The 23285-nt window shown below is 38.3% G+C and overlaps 1 protein-coding gene across 1 annotated transcript in view; it reads right to left on the bottom strand.

Annotated features, from left to right (window-relative positions):
• hep (hemipterous) overlaps positions 1-23285 on the bottom strand; it is a 390680-nt gene that overhangs the window by 63837 nt on the left and 303558 nt on the right. The window contains exon 9 of the mRNA XM_067138172.2: positions 20771-21304. Within this exon, the coding sequence (XP_066994273.1) occupies positions 20771-21304 (534 nt within the window). The remainder of the gene's footprint in view (positions 1-20770; positions 21305-23285) is intronic.

The following is a 23285-nucleotide window of genomic DNA, read 5'->3' as shown; positions in this document are numbered from 1 at the left end:
GTGTCTATGCTGGAAAGATGCCACGTAACGGCAGTCCAATATGACCTATTATCACTCATAGCTTCTCATAACTTTGCAAGACAATGATAGGGATTTCTGCACGCCGAGAACTGGAATTTTCATGTATGACGGCTGTTCCACTTTACTTACATCCATCTTGGACCACAAACGGACCCATATTGACTGTGCCAGGCGCTGGTACCTAGAGACCTGTACCTAAAGATGGAATCTGTTAGTGGCCTTTTTTAAAGCATCTGCTACAGGGTTTCCAATGTAATACCAGTCTTACTGTGCTGCCACATGTTCGAGCAAAATAAGATCGTTGCCAAGACTTATGAAACAACCTATGTACAGTGTCAAATTTTCAAATGGCATGACTCAGTTAAAACATAATCCTTTAAAGACTCAAATATATGCTATACATCTGAGAAGAAATCTGGCATCAATAAAATTACAGTTAAAATGAAATGCTGCATCACATTAAAATATTTTGGTGTCCTTGACAGAGCCTAACATACAAAAAGCACCCCTGCAATACAGGGCAGAAAATATCAGCAGAAGTAACACACTAAGAAAATTAGCAGGAAGTGGTTGTAGCAATGAAGTGCTTACGATCCAAACCTCCATATTGGCTCTGAGTTATAGTGCAAAGGAGAACACCTGCTTTGTATGAAGTCAGTCTTCCCGTGTCAAATAAGTTGATGTAGCACTGGGAAAAAAAAAAAAAAAAAACCTACTGAATCATTAATGGTTTTCTCAAAGCAACTTCAACGTCCATTTCCCTTGTCCATTGCTCACTAACCTGTCCAACCAAATCTGGAATGTAATTCAAGGCCTTTTGAGTCACCAGCAGAAACTTCTACACTAGGTCTACGGAACACACGAGCACTTGTCTCATCAACTGGATTAGACTATCTGAGAAACTAACGCCAAACTACTTTTTTCTTTGCTACTGGCTTTACGTTGCACCGACAAAGATAGGTCTTATGGCGACGATAGGACAGGAAAGGGCTAGGTCTGGGAAGGAAGCGGCTGTGGCCTTAATTAAGGTACATCCCCAGCATTTGCCTGGTGTGAAAATGGGAAACCACGGAAAACCAACTTCAGGGCTGCAGACAGTGGGGTTCGAACCCACTATCTCCCGAATACTGGATGCACTTAAGCGAATGCAGCTATCAAGCTCGGTTCCAAAATATCAAGCAAACTAAATCATCTGGAGGTCTCTAATAGACTAGATAACAGGGTTGGAAGAAACACAGGGAATCTGCTGAAATAGAGCTCCTCCAGTAGTTCAGTTGAGTTTAGTCTACATGTGGAGATAAGGCGTCTTAATATATATGACACTGGAAAGAACACTTCAGCCTACTTTTAAATCAAAGCTCAACTGCTGCTGAAGACTTCCTCCAATATGTGCCACAACAGCCTTTGCAACTGTGGATAGCAGTCCAACCAACTTTCCATGAATTCACCAAAGCCCTCAAAAGCATGAAACCAAGAAAAATCTCCCGGACCAGATAACATTCCTGTGGAACCTATTGAAAGTGGAGGACTATCTTTGAAAACCAGGATTTTCTCCTCAGTTCTAGTAATTGGGAAAACACAGAAGGTGCCTGCCGACATGAAAAATGCCACCATAGTATCCATTTTCAAGAAAGGTGATCGAGGTATCTGTGGCAATTATCGTGGCATTTCCCTACTATCCACAGTAGGAAAAGTTCTGGCAAGGATTTTGTTGAACTGTCTTCAGACTCTGAAATCGTACTGCCTGAGTATCAATGTGGATTTCGTGCCTCACATGATGGCGTGACATGATCTTTTGTGCTAGACAAATCCAAAAGAAATGCAGAAAACAACAAATCCTGCTTCTTTTAGTATTTTACGATCTGGAAAAGGCCTCTCTCTGATTCTGTTCCTAGAGAAGCTATGTGGATGGTATTACGGCACTTTGGCTGTCCTGACCGTTTTGTAGGCTTAATCCAGGCTCTCCATGATGGAACAGTTGGACGAGTTCTTCACCTGAATGAGCTATCAGAAGAATTTCCTATCACAAATGGGCTTAAGCAAGGCTGCGTGCTTGCCCCCACCCTTTTCGCCCTGTACTTGGCAGCTGTGCTTCACGAGACTTCCACTAATGACCATGTAGGTGTGGAAATTAAGTTTTGGTATGATGGCAGACTGTTCAACCAAACAAGCATCTGTTCTCAGAGGTTGACTCATAATACTCAGATAATAGAGCTTCAATATGCTTATGACAATGCAACACCTGCCCATACACCTGAGCAGCTTCAAATATCCAACAACTGTTTTAAGGAAGCTTAAGAACGATTTGGTCTGACCATCAACACCCATAAGACCAAAGTACTTGCACAGCCGGCACCAGGTGGTACTGTTCCTGAACTAAACGTCACCATAACAGGAACACCTCTTGAACAAGCAGACCAATTCACCTACCTTGGTAGTATTCTAACTACACGCTGCACCTCAGAAAAGGATGTGGAAAATATAATACGCTCTGCCCATGCAGCTTATGGCCGCCTCTCCCATCGAGTTTTCTTGAATAAGGATCTCAAAATACATAATACCAAACTAATGGTGTGCCAAGCTGTAGTCATAACAACATTACTATATGGATATGAAACCTGGACACTTTATCGTTGTGACATAAAGAAACTGGAACACTTTCATAAGCAGAAACTTAGATCCATCATGAACATCAAATGGGATGACTAACTACATAAGCAATGCGGCAGTTCTTGACAAGGGGCATATGAACAGCATAGAAGCCTTCATCGGCTTACATGGGCTGGTCACATCCAGCGTATGAATGATAGCAGACTGCCTAAACAACTTCTCTACGATGAGATTGGTCATGGCAAAAGGCCTCGAGGTGCTCCTTTGAAACGTTATAAAGACCAGCTTAAGAAGACTATGAATAGTACCAACATAAATGCTAACACCTGGGCAACAACGGCACAAAACCATGTTCTCTGGCGCAAAGCTACTGCAGAAGATGTCTCACTGTTTGAGCAGGCATGTCGTAGACAAGAAATTGAAACACATGAAAAGCAGAAACTACGACAGATCCAACCGCGTCCTCCACCCACCTTTAGATGTGACTTGTGTGGCCGCATATCTCAGGCAAAGATTGGCTTGATCAGTCATCAGCGACACATCCACAGAGCCAAGAGACTTTAAGAAGAATTGCAGGAGAAAAATGTATTCTCGGAAATGAGTAGCGGCTGCTGCCGCTGGAGATAAAGAGACAATTTCCTACATGTATCAGTGCAACTGTGTCCAACCTACACCCTCAAGAAGCTGATAGTGGAGAGACACAACATACATGATGACCTATGCTACCGAGCAAAGATTACATAACACTTGCCACACATTCCGAAAAATCAGGATTGTCTGATTTTGTATACCAATAAATGTATCCCTCCATACATTTATAAAAATTCTAATTTTTGAGTTTTTGGTAAATAGTGAAGACAAGCATGATAACATATCTGTGTGAGGTATTAGTTTTACAGGGTGCTCCTAAAGACCATTTTCTGTTTTTAACACAAGAATTGCCAAGGATCTCTAAAAGTGGCACATTACGCCTTCCTGTGGTGCCAGGATCGCTTTTTTGAGATCCTCAGTAAATGTGTGTTTCCGTGACCATTATGTCATCTGTTGGTGAAATATTTGTACTACATCAACTTGAATGTCTCTAGTTCACACTTATCACCACTGTTGTCAATTTGGTAGTACTTGTTAAGAGTTTCATGTCTGTACAAATCTCGTATCAAGTAGTGACTGTAGTAAACAAACACAGCAGCATCAAAATCAAAAACATTGCTGACTGAATTGGATATTTTTACAAGCTTTAGATGAGGTAGTGACTTTAGTGAAATTGATGGTGAAGATGATTCTGAGGACATTGAAAATCTAGGTGACTGGGCAAGTTGGCTGTGCGGTTAGGAGGGCGCAGCTGTGAGCTTGCATCCGGGAGATAGTGGGTTAGAATCCCACTGTCGGCAGCCCTGAAGATGGTTTTCGTGGTTTCCCATTTTCATACCAGGAAAATGCTGGGGCTGTACCTTAATTAAGGCCACGGCTGCTTCCTTCCCACTCCTAAGCCTTTCCTGTTCCATCGTCGCCATAAGACCTATCTGTGTCAGTGCGACGTAAAACAAATTCTAAAAAAAAATCTAAGTGAGGTTGGAGGAAGTTTGGATAATTTGTCAGATGACGATACACCATTGCAAACAACTGAGGAAGTGCACTGTAAGAGCAACAACAAAAAAGTAAGGCAATCCAGATATTGGTATCCAGGATGTAATGTGAGATCAATTAGAGCACTTCTTCAGAGCAAGGGGACACAAAAGGTAGAAAGCCCAGGAAGAGGAAGTAGAATCAGAATAATCTGCAAGGAAAAAGGGGAATGTTTTCTTTTCCCCCTACTGTAACATAAGTTGTTTTAGGAGTGCTAATTATGGATTTTCTTTAAACTTTCAGGGTCATTTTAGCATTTTATGGGGGATTTTTTGTATATTTCTGCTTTTTTTTTTGTTATGATGACATTTTTTGTGCAATTTCGCTTTTTTTCAAGATAACAAAAATTGAAACCAACAAAAAGTTTCCTTTCTATGAAGAATCTTTAATTCCAATATTTTAAGTTTTTATATGTCTTTTTATCGTGAAATAATGCTTTCTGATCAAAATGGTGTATATATTGTTGGTTTCTGATAATATTTATAAATTTTATAAAATATTTTTGAAACCACTATCGTTTTAGCATTAACGCATGGCACTACAGAATATAGCATTGGCACTTGTAGGGTTAATATTACTTTCATATTCATGAGAGACTTTCCATTTATGTAGATTTAATTATAATTTGATATTAACAATAATTGTTGGTAGTAATGCAAACATCAGATTCCCTTGTATATCGGCATTATAGTTTGACGTGTCTCGAATGAACCTTACAATAAGAGAATCTTGAAGGAAACTATATTGTCTCGCGTTCTGTGATGCATTTGTAATCCGTAATGCATCAGATCCAATGTTTTGGCGGTCAGTCCTATGGACAGACGAAACAACATTTAAGGTGAGTGGACACTTTTTTAAAAAGAACTGTTACTTCAGCAGCTTACTTAGAGATGCTTCAAGATTCTGTGTTGCCCGAGCTGGAAAACCATCCCAACTTATCACTATATTCATTAACAAAATGGAGCTCCCAACTTCAGACTGGAAGTCCGTAACATTCTGATAAACACATTTACTGAGCAGATTGTACGTAATGGGACCGTCAACTGGTCAGCATGCTCGTGTGACTTGACACCATGTTTCAATATATGTTGACGTCCCACTAACTACTTTTATGGTTTTTGGAGATACCTAGGTGCCAGAATTTTGTCCTGCAGAGTTTCTTCTTATGTACCAGCAAAATCTATCGACATGAGGTTAGCGTACTTAATCCCCTTCAGATATCACCAGACTGAGTTGGGATAAAATCTGCCAACTTGACCTCTACCCCCTGAGCTACTAAGCCTGGTATATAATAATCAATATAGAAATAAACAATAGTGACTTCACACTCTTGGCAAATGGATGTCTCCATTCACAATGTTTTAACTGAAAAGAGAGAGCGCGCAGTGCTAAGTTTATACAACCAGATTTCCAATAAGAAATGTACAAGAGATGGAAAGGAGGCCTGAAATCAAACAGGAAGGATTAAAGAGATGAACTTGGCACAAGTAGCAGTAATACTCGATTTGTTCCCATGGTCACCCCAAATTGTGAAATTTGGGGTGACAAATTTAGTTATACATAGATTATATTCAAGGATATAAAATCTGTAATTCTTGGATGCCTATCATACATAGATTAAGACATACAGACCACAACATAAACATGCAGGTCGAACCTTCTACTACATAGCACAGGCAAACCCCATTACCCAGCTGTGACACATACCTCCAGAATTCTCACAAGACAGCCAGGGGGCTTATGTCAGCCAGAAAGGCTAGGATATATTGACCAAGGTCAGGAACCACTCTTTGTAGTGTAATTGCTGCCTGGGAGACTGATTACCTCGGATCGAGTACGGGTATTTCAGTTTCCTTGACAAAGAATACTGCAATGTATTCGAAACATCGGCAAACTGTACGTAATGCACAGAAAACAACAACACGGTTCAACCCGGAAAATAAACTAAATAACCTACTTCAGATGTTCACAAACAATACAAAGTGTGCATAAGTGCCATCCTGTTGAAACTCAACTCTTCTAGCAATGCTCTTGTAAATGAGTTAAGGTAACAACCAATTGTTAATCATGTGGGGGCATTAAAATAAAGTCTGAAAAGTTCTCCACGCAAACCATGGTACAGGATGGGTTATGATCAATTTACTGATAAAAGTGTTGGCTTTTTTGGTACATCGCTGTATATTACAGCATTTATCTTCCCAGGTCATAAATGGCAGTCACAGGGAAGTTCCTGCATACACGTATATGGTCAACCGCTGAATATGCTCTGTGTTTTTTATTTAGAAACATTTTATAGTAGTCGAAAAGCAATACTGCAATTTATAAAATTTATTTGCAAGTGAAGTTCTATGTGACAAACATATCATGGGCAAAAAAGTAGTAAATGAGACTGCCTTACAGAGTTATCCGAATACTCCATTCTCTGGATCAGTGTGTTCAATGATTCTACCAGGACAGCCAGCACATGAGAGAGTACACTCAGTTCTTCTGATGTTGAAACAGATGTCTTTGGAGATATCTACTGAGCAAAAACTGGATTACTATGAAACTACTAAACAATAGCTAGTGTTCAACAGTATATTGCCAATACCAAAACTGATAGTTTTTGAGAAAGGGATCTAGAAGATAGCTTCTCTTGAAATTATCAATATTCTAAGAAAAACAAGCTGAAACTGTGAAATCCTACCCCCACACACATTTCAAAATCATGACTGCTTCAAGAGAAGCTATTCTCTAACATGATTTCTAAATTTAATAACCATAGCATAAACCAGGAATTGCTGGACCTCAGGATGAAGAAAAGTGAATTTTTAAGCATCTACATGAAAATTCAAGTATGATGTAAATCATTCATCATTCCTTTACCAAACCATCTGAAGCATTGAAACATTTTCATTTGTTCCCATTACATCAGGTAAGGACAAAAATAAGGCCTGTAACTTATAAGTAAAGCAAACAGCAAAACAAATTACTACTTTATTATGATCTTTCCTCCTTTCCGAATGCCCTCTATTTCTACACAGAATCCGCAAGAACTCCACTGCTTACCTTTGCATTTCATTCGTTGTGAATTCCACTCTGGGTCTTACCTGGAAATTTCTTTGTTAAGAGTTACAGTGTGCAACTGACCCACCTCCACTTCTTGCAATGCATACATCAATGGGTTTTACAGTGTGTTAGAAACACAGTCATCATCTAGTTCATTTACACATAACAGAATTTTGAAGGTTGTAAAAAATCTGCTCCTCAACCATTAAAAAATTCCACTACCAAAAAATATCATCAATTAACAGCAAACAAGCCAAGTCATTGTCTGAGATATCAATTGCAATATGCTGACAAACCAAGGAACCTACAGCTGGCCATTTGAGAAGCAGCTGAACCTCAAGGCAATGCCTACGTCTACTCCTAGGATATGAATGGTCTTGACTATGGTCCGAATTTTAAGTTTATTATAAAAGCAATGTTAGCCTTTTATTATTTTGACATGTTGAATATGTTACGATACACTCCACACACACACACAAACTAGCTGGAAAAATTAACTGAATGAGACACTAATCCTCACTAGCAACCGAAAAGGTGATGAGATGAGAGAGAGGAGATGAGAGGCAATGAGAAGGCTGGCCAACTTCCGTAAGTTGCATTTCAGTTTTCTTGTTGGTAAAGGCAAGGGTAATGACCTGCTCTATGCCATTCTCTTTTCAGAGAATACTGCATTCTGTTCCTTTGTATTTAGTCGGCAGCTTTCATGTAAAATGTGCAGTCTGTGGGAAAATCAAAAAAACTGGTAACTCCAAATGGATTTGAGAAAATAACAACAATTTATGTAATAGATTTTGAAAAGGGCCATTTTACGCTTCTTTATATCTTTAAGTTCCATTTAGCAGCATTTTTAGGGTCAATAAGATCCTAAAAATTAAAATATTAAGAGCATATAACTAAGAAGTATGTCAAAAGTTTCCAATTAAGATGGAAGGAAAAAAATAGGCCCTAGTCATGACAAATTGTGTGGAAGTGAGAAGCCACTTCAGTACAACATGGGAAGAAGAGACTAAGAAGGAGGTGCAGGTTGGAAAGAAATAGAATTAGAAATGGCTGCAGAAGTAAGGAGAAATTAAAGGAACTTACCAGGAAATTGAATCTAGCAAGGAAGTCTTAGAGCTAAGGATAACATAATGGCAAGCAAAATTAGCAGTCACAAAAATGTTAGTAGAAAATGGAAGGGTATGTATAGGTACTTTAAGGCAGAAACAGGTTCCAAGAAGGACATACCTGGAATCATTAATGAACAAGGGGACTGTGTATGCGAAGATCTTCAAAAGGCAGAAGTATTCAGTCAGAAGTACGTAAAGTTTGTTGGTTACAATGATAATATCCAGATTGAGGAGGTGACTTGTACTAAAGTAGTATTAAAATTTACCTATGGTAACAACAGCATTTACAATAAGATACAAAAGTTGAAAACTAGAAAAGCAGCTGGAATTGATAAGATATCGGGGGTGATATACTAAAGACAAAGTGTTGGGATATAGTGTAGTAACATATCTGAAGTACTTATTTGATTACTGCGTGCATGAAGGAGCTATACCAAATGAATGGAGAGTTGCTACAGCAGTCCCTGTATATAAAGGAAAGGGTGATATACATAAAGCTGAAAATTAGGCCAGTCAGTTTGACATAGATTGCATGTAAGCTTTGGGAAAGCATTCTTTCTGATTATAATAGACATGTCTGCAAAATTAATAGCTGGTTCGATAGAAGGCAGTTCAGGTTTAGGAAAGGTTATTCCACTGAAGCTCAACTTGTAGGATTCCAGCAAGATATAGCAGATATCTTAGATTCATGAGGTCAAATGGATTGTATTGCAATTGACCTGTCTAAGGCATTTAATAGGGTGGATCATGGGAGACTACTGGCAAAAATGATTGCAACAGGACTAGACAAAAGAGTGACTGAATGGGTGGATATATTTCTAGAAAATAGAACTCACAGAATTAGAGTAGGCAAAGCTTTATCTGACTCTATAATAATTAAGAGGGAAATTCCTGAAGGCAATATTTTGTTTTTATGTTTTCTTATATACATTAATGATATGAGTAAACAAGTGCAATCAGAGATAAGGCTTTTTGCAGATGATGTTATTCTATACAGAGTAATAAATAAGTTACAAAATTGTGAGCAACTGCAAAATGACCTTGATAATGTTCAGAGAAGGATAGTAGGTTATGGCATGATGATAAACGGGCTTAAAAGTCAGGTTGTGAGTTTCACAAATAAGATAAGTCCTCTCAGTTTTAATTATTGCATTGATGGGAATTATTGTAAGTACCTAGGTGTTAATATAAGGAAAGATCTTCATTGGGGTAATCATATAAACCCCATGGCTTTGCTCAATTCAAAATATTCCGGAGTTTCAAGTTCCCCAGTCGGATCTCCGGGGGGAACTACGTTGAGAGAAGCCTCAAGAAATGTGCGATGCTGCAAGGAACAGTACTGTTTAGGAACTTGGAATGTAAGATCCATGCAACAAGGAAAGCTGGATATAGTCAAACAAGAAATGAAGAGACTGGGCATCAATATACTGGGAATAAGCGAAGTGAGATGGATTGGTATTGGTGAATTTGCTATAGATGAGTACATGGTCTACTATTCTGGACGTGAAAACCAAAGGAAAAATGGAGTTGCCCTCATAGTTAGCAACAGGGTGCGTAACACTATAATGGGGTGCAATTTTAAAACTGATAGAATGATGTCTGTACGTTTTCAAGGCCAACCTTTTAACATCACAGTCATACAAATTTACGCACCAACCACAGAAGCTGAAGAGGAAGATACTGACCAGTTCTAGGAAGACTTACGAGAATTGCTACAGTTAACACCAAAGAAGGATGTTGTCTTCATTATTGGCGACTGGAATGCCAAAGTAGGAAATCGAACTGTAGATGGAGTAACGGGAAAATTTGGCCTTGGCACAACAAATGAAGCTGCACAGAGACTCCTAGAATTCTGTTAAGACAACTCACTGGTCATTACCAACACACTGTTTCAATTGCCCAAACGACGCCTATACACCTGGACCTCGCCAGATGGTAAATGTCGGAATCAGATTGCCTACATACTCTGTAGTCAAAGGTGGAGGAGTGCTGTACAGTCATCCAAAACAAGGCCTGGGGCTGATTGTGGATCAGATCACGAGCTCTTAATTTCCAAATTCCGGCTCAAATTAAAAAGGATTGACAGAGCCAAACCATCAAGCAGATATGACCTAAATAGCATACCTCTTGAATATACAGTAGAGGTTAGAAACAGATTTAATGGATTAGATTTAAGAGATAGAGTTCCAGAAGAGCTATGGTCAGAAGTACGCTGTGTTGTTAAGGAGACAGTGGAAAAGCATATTCCCAAGAAAAAGAACAAGAAGAAGGCCAAATAGTTATTAGTGAAGCACTACAAATAGCAGAAGGAATGCAAAAATCAAAGGGGAAAGATCAAAGATGTCTAAATTAAATGCAGAGTTTCAGAAACTAGCTAGAAGAGATATGGATGCCTTTTTGAATGAACAGTGCAAGGAAGTTGAGGAAAATAACAGACTGGGTAAGACATATTTACATAAGAATTGGAGACATCAGAGGGAAATTCCAGGCGAAGATTGGAATGATAAAAGATAAAAATGGAAAACTTACTGAAGCAGAGGAGATTAAAGAAAGGTGGAGGGAATATGTAGGCAATTTGTATAGGAAAGATGGGAATACTCCTGATGATGAAGTTACTCTGTTGTCAGAGCCAGAACCAGATATCTTAGAAAGTGAGGTCAAGTGGGCCCCAGAAAGTATTGCAAACAATAAGGCAAGTGGTTATGATGGAATCCCAGCAGAACTGTTCAAAATCCTAGGAGAGGATGCTGTGAAAGTGCTACATTCAATATGTCAGCAAATATGGAAAACCCACCAGTGGCCAAAAGATTGGAAAAACTCAGTGTTCATCCCAATTACAAAGAAGGGCAGCGCTAAAGAATGTTCACACTACCGAACAATCGCACTTATATCGCATGCTAGTAAGGTTATGCTCAAGATCCTGCAAAATAGGCTTCGGCAGTATGTAGATCGAGAACTACCTGAAGAACAAGCCGGTTTCCGCAAAGGCAGAGGAACCAGAGATCAAATTGCTAATATTCGCTGGACTATGGAGAAAGCAAGAGAATTCCGGAAAGACCTATACTTATGCTTTATTGACTATGCTCAAGCCTTTGACTGTGTCGACCACAATAAATTGTGGCAAGTACTCAAGACTATGGGAGTACCAGATCATCTTATTTGCCTTATGAGAAATCTCTACTCTGATCAGGAAGCTATGGTGAGAACCCTATATGGAACAACTGAATGGGTCAAGATTGAGAAAGGTGTACGTCAAGGCTGCATATTGTCACCTTACTTATTCAACTTATATGCAGAGTATGTGATGAGGAATGCCAAATTAGATGAAACAGAAACTGGAGCTAAAATTGGTGGGATACATATAAATAAGCTTAGATATGCTGATGACACCACCCTGTTGGCAGAAAGTGAAGAACAACTTAAGTATCTACTAATGAAAGTGAAAGAAGAAAGTGTAAAAGCTGGACTAAGGTTGAATGTCAAGAAAACAAAGATCATGGCAACTAAACCTATCACCTCCTGGCATATAAATGGTGAATATCTTGATTAATAAATTTCATGATGTTCCGTATTGATATCTATAGTATGTCACAGAAAGAAAGAGATCCACCTTATCAATACAAAATTTAATATTGTTATTTAAAACAGGACCGGTTTCGACTTATTACAAGTCATCTTCAGCTGTCATTTACATTCACATTAGAATACATGTTCAAACAGGTGTATCTTACAAATAAACATGTCGTGTTTGATAGACATTAGATAGTATGTCTAGAAGTGAAATTCTGCTTCTTGTATCTAAGTTTAAAGGATCAAAAATATTAAAAAGATATCTATCTTTAACACATTAAAAAATTACAACACATGATAAAATTTGTTGTTTACACCTGACCTTGAATATAGCATTATCGTTCAAGTTTTACTAATAATAGTTCTTAAAAGGACTTTTATATTGCATTGTTTTTAGTCGACTAAATATGCTTAAATGTAGCCGCATGTGCTTATACAGATACTTCTTAGGCTTAGACTTCGTCAAAATGAGTAATGTGAATTCAAAGTTGAAATTACAATAACAAAGTGAAGTGCGTTTGAATTAATATTGAATGACCTCTTCAAATATATACTGTGTAAAATACATTAAAATCAACATAAAACAATGGTACATTTCAATAAAAGTTAAAAAGTAAGAGGCAGTCCTGCAAATTTGTAAAACTTCATATGAAGTACTGTTCTTCATGTGTACATGCCAAGTTCAAATGGGGCACTATTGGCCACTATTTGCTTAAAGTCCAATCACTATAAATTTATATTGTCTGGTTGAATATACAGATTGAAGATGAATGTGCTGCTGGGGTTATGAAAGCTGTTGTTGTAGGTGGTTCTTTTTCGGTCTATGATACTTGCTAACTATCTGTAAAAAGTAAATGAAATCAGTTAGAAGCGCATTAGAATGTTAAAGTGTTAAACTTGTGTGTGTCTGTGTGTGTATTGTAGAGATTACTTACTGTCGTGAGATGATTGGGAAGTGTATCGCTTGGCAGCTTGGCGTGTACTATATCGTGAACTTGTGGTATTGGTGTCTGTTCCCGTGAGGGGAATGGAGGGGTGGGGAAGGGGAGTTGCTAATTGTGTAGAGGTGGAGTTAGTTGTGTCTTTCTCCTGCGCTGTGGATTGCGCGTGGTGTTGTTTATTGACTGTTCTCAAATAATAGTTTTTTATAAAAGGGATAATTTTATTAAATAAAATATTGGTTTTTTCTGTGATTTCATTAATATTATAATTAGGGTTGGCATATTGGTCTATTGTTATATATAGTTCTTCAGTAATATTGAGTAAGGGTCCTTTGGGGTTTGTGCTTAATATTATCATATCATTATCTATATTAGTAAAGTTATGTTTGTAATCAACCATGTGTTGTCCTATTGCCGAAAAATGGTTGTGTTTTATGGCATTGACATGTTCGTTGTATCTGATAGTAAAGTTTCTGCCTGTACGTCCTATGTAGCTTGTTAGGCAGTTATTGCAGCGGATACGGTAAACTCCAGAACGAAGGTATTTGTTGTTATTGTTGATAGTTTTTGTGTTATGTATGATGATGTTGCTGTTATGTGTAGTCCTGTAGGCTATTTCAAACTAAAGAGCTACAACTAGAACGATACCATTCCTTAGCGTCTTATGACATTACCAATATGTACCCCAATATCCCCACTAAAAAAACTATAGATATAATTTCATCCAACCTCAAAACTTACAGTAAACTAAGTAATTTAGAAATCGAGGAATTCATAATAATTTTAGAATTTGCCGTCAATAACAACTTTTTTAAGTTCCATGACACAATTTATCAACAACTAGGCTTACCAATGGGTTCTCCCGCCTCCGGTGTAATTGCTGAAATATATTTAGACCACCTCGAATACAACTCAATCAGTACAATAAACGGAATATTCTTTTGGTGCCGTTTTGTTGATGACGTATTTGCTATCATCGATAATAGACTAACCAATGACAACACTTTGTTAGACACATTAAACACCATAGACCCACATATACAGTTTACAAAAGAATCAGAAAACAACTGCAAACTGAACTATCTCGATTTGACCATTACTAGACAAGACAATCATTTATCCTTCAAAATTTATCGCAAGCCTACCCATACAATAAACACAATAGCAACAGATTCCATTCATCCTAGCTCCCATAAAAAAGCAGCATATTACAGTATGGTGTATAGAGCCTTTAACATACCGCTTTCAAAAACAGATTTTAATGAAGAGATACATTTAATCCGAGAAATAGCAAGAAAAAATGGATACAAGAAAGATACAGTCAATTCAATCATTCACAAATTCAAATCAAAACCCAAAACTAAATTATCAAAAATAGACAAACCTAAGAAAAACTACGCAACCTTTACATTTAATAACACGCACATATATTCGTTAACCAACATTTTCAAAAAACATAACCTTGAAATAGCCTACAGGACTACACATAACAGCAACATCATCATACATAACACAAAAACTATCAACAATAACAACAAATACCTTCGTTCTGGAGTTTACCGTATCCGCTGCAATAACTGCCTAACAAGCTACATAGGACGTACAGGCAGAAACTTTACTATCAGATACAACGAACATGTCAATGCCATAAAACACAACCATTTTTCGGCAATAGGACAACACATGGTTGATTACAAACATAACTTTACTAATATAGATAATGATATGATAATATTAAGCACAAACCCCAAAGGACCCTTACTCAATATTACTGAAGAACTATATATAACAATAGACCAATATGCCAACCCTAATTATAATATTAATGAAATCACAGAAAAAACCAATATTTTATTTAATAAAATTATCCCTTTTATAAAAAACTATTATTTGAGAACAGTCAATAAACAACACCACGCGCAATCCACAGCGCAGGAGAAAGACACAACTAACTCCACCTCTACACAATTAGCAACTCCCCTTCCCCACCCCTCCATTCCCCTCACGGGAACAGACACCAATACCACAAGTTCACGATATAGTACACGCCAAGCTGCCAAGCGATACACTTCCCAATCATCTCACGACAGTAAGTAATCTCTACAATACACACACAGACACACACAAGTTTAACACTTTAACATTCTAATGCGCTTCTAACTGATTTCATTTACTTTTACAGATAGTTAGCAAGTATCATAGACCGAAAAAGAACCACCTACAACAACAGCTTTCATAACCCCAGCAGCACATTCATCTTCAATCTGTATATTCAACCAGACAATATAAATTTATAGTGATTGGACTTTAAGCAAATAGTGGCCAATAGTGCCCCATTTGAACTTGGCATGTACACATGAAGAACAGTACTTCATATGAAGTTTTACAAATTTGCAGGACTGCCTCTTACTTTTTAACTTTTATTGAAATGTACCATTGTTTTATGTTGATTTTAATGTATTTTACACAGTATATATTTGAAGAGGTCATTCAATATTAATTCAAACGCACTTCACTTTGTTATTGTAATTTCAACTTTGAATTCACATTACTCATTTTGACGAAGTCTAAGCCTAATAAGAAGTATCTGTATAAGCACATGCGGCTACATTTAAGCATATTTAGTCGACTAAAAACAATGCAATATAAAAGTCCTTTTAAGAACTATTATTAGTAAAACTTGAACGATAATGCTATATTCAAGGTCAGGTGTAAACAACAAATTTTATCATGTGTTGTAATTTTTTAATGTGTTAAAGATAGATATCTTTTTAATATTTTTGATCCTTTAAACTTAGATACAAGAAGCAGAATTTCACTTCTAGACATACTATCTAATGTCTATCAAACACGACATGTTTATTAGTAAGATACACCTGTTTGAACATGTATTCTAATGTGAATGTAAATGACAGCTGAAGATGACTTGTAATAAGTTGAAACCGGTCCTGTTTTAAATAACAATATTAAATTTTGTATTGATAAGGTGGATCTCTTTCTTTCTGTGACATACTATAAATGGTGAAACAATGGAGGTTGTTCCTAGTTTCATCTACTTGGGCTCAAAAATAACTGCTGATGGCGATTGCAGCCATGAAATTAAGAGACGCTTGCTCTTGGGAGGAAGGCAATGGCCAACCTTGATAACATTTTCAAGAGTAGAGACGTAACTTTAAGAACGAAGATTCGTATAGTAATGGCTATGGTCTTCCCAGTAGCAATGTACGGAAGCGAAACCTGGACAGTAAGAAAGGCTGAGCGCCGAAGAATAGACGCATTTGAACTATGGTGTTGGAGAAAACTCCTTAGAGTTCCGTGGACTGCGAAGAGATCTAATAAGTCCATATTACAGGAAATCAACCCAGGCTGTTCACTGGAAGGTCAAATACTCAGCCAAAAACCAAAGTACTTCGGTCGTATTATGAGAAAACATGATTCACTGGAAAAGACCTTAATCATCATCATCATCATCATCATCATCTGTTTACCCTCCAGGTTCGGTTTTTCCCTCGGACTTAGCGAGGGATCCCACCTCTACCGTCTCAAGGGCAGTGTCCTGGAGCTTCAGACTCTTGGTTGGGGGATAGAACTGGGGAGTATGACCAGTACCTCGCCCAGGCGGCCTCACCTGCTATGCTGAACAGGGGCCTTGTGGAGGGATGGGAAGATTGGAAGGGATAGGCAAGGAAGAGGGAAGGAAGCGGCCGTGGCCTTAAGTTAGGTACCATCCCGGCATTTGCCTGGAGGAGAAGTGGGAAACCACGGAAAACCACTTTCAGGATGGCTGAGGTGGGAATCGAACCCACCTCTACTCAGTTGACCTCCCGAGGCTGAGTGGACCCCGTTCCAGCCCTCGTTCCACTTTTCAAATTTTGTGGCAGAGCCGGGAATCGAACCCGGGCCTCCAGGGGTGGCAGCTAATCACGCTAACCACTACACCACAGAGGCGGACAAAGACCTTAATGCTGGGGAAAACTGATGGTAACAGGAGAAGAGGGCAACAACGGATGAGGTGGATTGATGACATCAAGGAAGCCACGGCTCTCAATTTAGAAAGACTTCGGAAAATAGTATACGACAGGAAGAAATGGCGCACTTTGGTCTATGGGGTCACGGAGAGTCGAAAGCGACTAAACGACTAACAACAACAACAACAACAACAACAAATAAAGGGTACATATCTCTGCACATGGTTATAAGGGTATTTAGGGGTTGTAGTAAGGATGTAAAGGAGAGGGCATGTAAGTCTCTGGTAATACCCCAACTAGAGTATGGTTCCAATGTAAGGGACCCTTACCAGAATTACTTGATTCAAGAACTGGAAAAAATCCAAAGAAAAACAGCTCGATTTATTTTGGGTGATTTCGACAAAAGAGCAGCGTTACAAAAATGTAGCAAAGTTTGGGCTGGGAAGACTTGAGTAACAACACAGTAAAGGTTTCCACCTATTCATTACAACCGTTAATGGGAAGACTTGGGAGGAAGGAGACAAGGTGCTCGACTAAGTGGTATGTATTACATGTAATAAATATCATTTTTGATCCGTATTGATGATATATGATTAGAATAATAACAGTAAGTTATTTATTAAATTAACCACCTAATCAATACAATAAGTCATTGTCTTGGATGATTCACATTGATCTATTAACTAAAAATGGTACATGTTTTGCCTAGTATGAAGGCATCATCAGCCATTGTCTTAACCTCAGAATAAAAATAAGCACTTGAATAACATATAACATGAAATTGATTTTAAAAAGTCTTGAAGAGACTTAAACTAAAATTAACATTAAAAATAACAATGTTGGTTTAAAAAAAAATTACAATGTGAAGAATTACAAAGGTGAAATTATTAAAATTATTGACATTAAAAGGTTGCTATTACAAGTAAAATGGACAAAGCAACAGACTGTGATGAACAAGTAGTAAGATTGCTATAAAATTAAGTTGACCAATTGGCGGTTACAATTAGACTCTGACGAGAATGACAATCAGTCATATTTATTCAAAAAGTAATATTGAGAAAATAATGTTGAAGGTTGGTCAGGAGATCACTATATTCCTTTCTAGGAGACAAAAGACGAAAGTCATAGGCATATGGTAGAAATGTAGAACACATTGATGAGAAGATAAAAAGTTGTAGATTAAAGGTTAAACAGTGTTACACTCGTAGTAAGAAGTCTACAGCTGTCAATACACTTAATTCATAACGTACAAGCTACCTTCACCTCGTCAAATGATTCAACTGTCAATAAACTCATATTCTTGACAACATTTTAACATCGCTTCTAATTGAGATGGTCCACAGAGGTCAATTTCAACACCTGTCTCATGCACAGCCACTGCTCACAAGGTCTCCTATACAACTGCCGCTGGGACAGGGGGCGTGTGGTGCGCAGACAACACACCTGCGCATCAGTGTTCCGCTATCCCATGACATTTGCTCAGTCAGTGTATGTACGTAATTGACTTTGATGGAATAATCTCATATATATAACCCCATACCACTACAGCCCTTGAAGGGCCTTGGCCTACCAAGCGACCGCTGCTGAGCCCGAAGGCCTGCAGATTACGAGGTGTCGTATGGTCAGCACGACAAATCCTCTCGGCCGTTATTCCTGGCCTTCTAGACCGGGGCCGCTATCTCACCGTCAGATAGCTCCTCAATTCTAATCACGTAGGCTGAGTAGACCTCGAATCAGCCCTCAGGTCCAGGTAAAAATCCCTGACCTGGCCGGGAATTGAACCCGGGGCCTCCGGGTAAGAGGCAGGCACGCTACTCCTACACCACGGTGCCGGCTCTCATATATACATATATATATATATAATAACCAATTCAGGATCCTGATCTAGCTTGTTAAGATAAGTGGCTGATTATGCTTGTAACACAAGCAGAACATGTCCCACAATAACTAATGTAAAACAAATTATGTCCTAATCATAAGGATTGTATGGTATTGCGTAGGTGGTTGTCAATAAACAAATTGTATTTTATAGTATAAGTGGTATGTTCTGAGCTATCAGTGTAGAGATGACGTGGAATGACATTAGTAGATGAATAAGTTTGAGTGGTGTCTTTAAAAGTAAGAAAGATCACAATATGAAGATAAAGTTGGAATTTAAGAGGACAAATTGGGGCAAATATATGTTTATACGAAGGAGAGTTAGGACTGGAATAACTTACCAAGGGGAATGTTCAATAAATTTCCAATTTCTTTGCAATCATTTAAGAAAAGCTAGGAAAACAACACATAGAGAACCTGCCACCTGGGCAACTGCCCTAAATGCAGATCAGTGGTGATTGTAAAACAAACTTAAGAAGACAAACTTAATATAATACAAGAAACTAGTGAGAATTTGTGTTTACTCCACAGCCAAATCATGCCACAAATGGAAGGTGACTAGTGACCAGTCTAGCTAGGCCTTCAAATCATCAAGAGTGGTGGGCAATGGCACACACAACTATTCTGCAGCATGAAGAGGACAAATTGGGGCAAATATTTATAGGAAGGGGAGTTAGGGATTGCAATAACTTAACAAGGGAGATGTTCAAAAAATTTCCAATGTCATTGAAATAATTTAAGAAAAGGCTAGGAAAACAACACATAGGAAATCTGCCACCTGGGCGACTGCCCTAAATGCAGATCAGTATTGATTGATTGATTGACTGATTGATTTTGCAAACATGTAGTGATCTCAGGATACCAAAAACAATTCTTTGCACACTCTTACATGATGGCTTTCTGGATCCTATGAACTGAAGAGTTTTGTTCCTCACATAGAAACCATTAAAATGAGCAGTATTTGGTCAACTTTGGTACTCTGACCTTCCTTTAAAAATCCCCTCGCAAGATGACTAACAAAAGAAAATGCAGACTGTTATTTAATTTGGACTAACAGGAGTATAAATATGTTCACATAAATCTGATCAGCCAGATTCCCATACTGGCGTACCTAATAAAAAAGCAGACAAAATTTGTGATAATTTTGGTGGTGATTGTTGTTTTAGGGACAATACAATAAGCTCATCAACCCTCATCTCTTATAGAATGATCGTTTAAAAAAACATATGCCTAATCAAAAGAACTCACTGACTCCTCAATTTTATTTTTTACTATATATAATACAACAGTCCCCTTACCGAATTGGTGGTGATTGTTGTTTTAGGGACAATACAATAAGCTCATCAACTCTCATCTCTTATAGAATGATCGTTTAAAAAATGTATGCCTAATCAAAAGAACTCACTGACTCCTCAATTTTATTTTTTACTATATATAATACAACAGTCCCCTTACCGAAGGTCAATAACAGAATTAGTCCCCTTAAAAAACAGAAAAATATTCTCCAAAAAGTAACTAATACAACTGACTTCAGACAGAATGAAAGGCAATTTTGGTAATGTCAATATTTTCATTGAAAAAATAAGCCATCATTAATCAAATGTTACACTACCTAAATGGCCAGAAACATGATAATCTGCCATAAAAATATTCAGAGAATTGACTGAAACTATAATTGAAGTACTTAACTAAAGATGCTTGTAATAACGCTGGTCATCAGTATTGCAACTTTTAGGACTAGAAAGGAAAGTAAAGGAGTAATATCACTCAAATTAACCACTGTCAGCATTGGTATTCACATCTTGGATCTCTGAAATGTGTAGCTTCTTTGTTTTTTCATGAACTGGACTTTGATATGCAAAGAATAAACCTAGTGATACCATTATAAGAAAAAACAGCATATTTGTAATAAGGTTTAGCAATTAAAGAACATATGTTACTTATCTAAGCAAATTCATGTTTCAGTAACTTATAATAATGTTGCATTAGTTAAACTTACCTTCTAGAGAGAGAAGGGGAACCTTCAGCAAAGCTCCTCCGCACAGGTGATACATCCAGAAACCCTCGGCGCATCATAAGTGGCGATGAGCCGGCGCCTGGCGTGCCACCATCAGGCGTGTTGGACACCCTGCTGAGTCGAGGAGGAGGATCTGGACTCTGACTAGGAACAGGAGAAGGATGTCGGGAAGGGCGTGGAGGAGGCAGATTTCTGCGTGAATCTCCACCTCCTAAATGGAACTTAATGTATGACGCAAAACGTTTCTTCACAACTCCACTTGAAGCATTTGAGTCATCTGTTTTGTCCCCATTAGAATCAGACAAGGGTAGTGACGAAGGCTGATTTAAGTGGTGGTGGTGGTGATGGTGAAGATGATGGTGATTGGTTTGATGTTGATTCTGTTGGTGAAAAAACCTTTGAAGGACTAGAGGACTTGTATTACCTATATTATGATGGTACTGCTGGTGAGGATGATGTGGAGGTTCAGAGGGAAAGCGTTTCCGTCCCGGGACAGGCGACCCAAGAAACCCGCTCCTGGCAATCACAAGAATACAACAGTCCCCTTACACTCAGGAAAATGCAGCATGGCAGGAGATATACAAGCAATTATACAGGCAAACATCCCATCACAAATCAAGCACCATAGCAATAATTAAGAAATCTACACACCACAAAGACAAATACTAGTTGTTCAATATAAACATGAAAAATCAAAGCAGGGATTAGGTAAGTAAAAGCCCATCTCCATTGAGGCATATGAAAAATGTAACTTAAAATAAAAAAATCACAGATTATTCCAGCATACTTAAACTTCACTAAAATACTGTAATAAAACCCTATTAAACTTTGAAAAATTAGTCCCTTACCATAGTTAAGTAAGATCAATGTCACACATTTCACATGCCTCTTGTATACAGAACACTGACGACAAAGGAGATTTTTATGTGAATGTCTTCGAGTGAAGTAAAACCACTCATCCTTCTGGATTAGAAATAATATGACAAACTTCAGAAGAAAGCATTCAGAAAGTCTACTCTAACCATAATCTTCAAAAAAGCTTCACCTTACAAATTAAAATATTTAAACAGCATGGAAATAAACCAGAGTATTTCCCCAAACATAAGAACTTACCGGACAAAAAATTACTCACCCTAGTGCGTACGCACAAATGGATCGTTAAGCCTGTACACATGGTGCAGAGAGCGAGTCCCATGCTCAACCACACATGCACTACCTCTATGTGAACATAAGGCAGTAGCAATCAGTGAGACTTTGATGTTTCAAGTGGACAGTGTACGTCAACATGGGTAGATGTAAGGATGTGACAGAGTGACAAAAAGGGCAACCGTGTTTAGCCGTGCTCATGGCCATACGGTGCATGAAGTTGCTGGATTTGTTGGTGTTCTGCAGTGGGCTGTTCAACATGTCTACAAGCAGTGATGTACTATACGTGGCCGTGAAACACGTCAGAATAGTGATCGGAAAAAATCCCAAATGAGAGGGACCGGAGATGAGTTTTACAGCCTGTGAATCAAAATCGCTTCCAAACCCAACAGGAATTGGTACAGTCAGTGAATGAAGGTTTATCCCAACCTGTTAGCGAGAGAACATTGCAATGGGAACTGCGTGCAATGAACATTTGGAGTCGTCACCTCACAAGAGGCCATTGCTCACACAGGCACATAGCCTTCAATGGGCTGGAAATCATTGAACGTGGACAGTAGCTGACTGGCAGAATGTAATGTGGTCTGACAAATCATGTTTTTGCCTGTATACCAATCAGACACATCGTCGAGTGCAGTGAAGGCCACACGAAGCATTTCATGCTGGGTGTGTTCAAGGTTAGGTTCAAGCCAGAGGTGGGTCTGTGATGTTTTTGGGGAGTTTATTGTATCGTGGACTGGGCCCACTCGCTGAGGTGACCACTAACATGAACCAGCATGTTAATTTAAATATTCTGGATGAACAGATATTGCCATTCAGTCAACTTCTGCATAATGAGTATGCTATTTATACCCCGATTTTTCAAGATGACAATAGCAAACTTCATCGTGCTGGACGCATATACAGTATGACTGGTTTTATGAACACTCCTCAGCCCTATTACAACTTGAGTGGCCTGCAATATCACTTGACTTAAACTCCATTGAAAATATGTAGGACACATTGGAACAGTGGGTAAAACGCTGACATCAGCATCCCCAAAATTTGGTGGAATCGCGCAATCAAATCTTCAGTGAGTGGCTTAACCTGGATGGGACGTACCTGCACAACCTTGTGGACTAGCTTCCTAAGAAAATTTAGGTGGTTATCAAGTCCAGAGGCAGAGTTACATGGTACTAAATGATGCTTGTAATGATTCCTCCAGGTGTGGCTAATTTTTTGTCCAGTGAGCTTATTATCAAGGTTGGAAATATACACGGATATGGCGTGCACTTGTTTATAACAGATCTACATGATACTAAATTATTTCTATCCTGCAGAGAGAGTTTCTTTAAGTAGAGGTCAAGATAAT

This window comes from Anabrus simplex, chromosome 1, assembly GCF_040414725.1.
Source record: "Anabrus simplex isolate iqAnaSimp1 chromosome 1, ASM4041472v1, whole genome shotgun sequence".
NCBI lineage: Eukaryota > Metazoa > Arthropoda > Insecta > Orthoptera > Tettigoniidae > Anabrus > Anabrus simplex.
The sequence above is the reverse complement of the archived record's forward strand: the minus strand, read 5'-3'. Positions and strand labels throughout refer to the sequence as shown.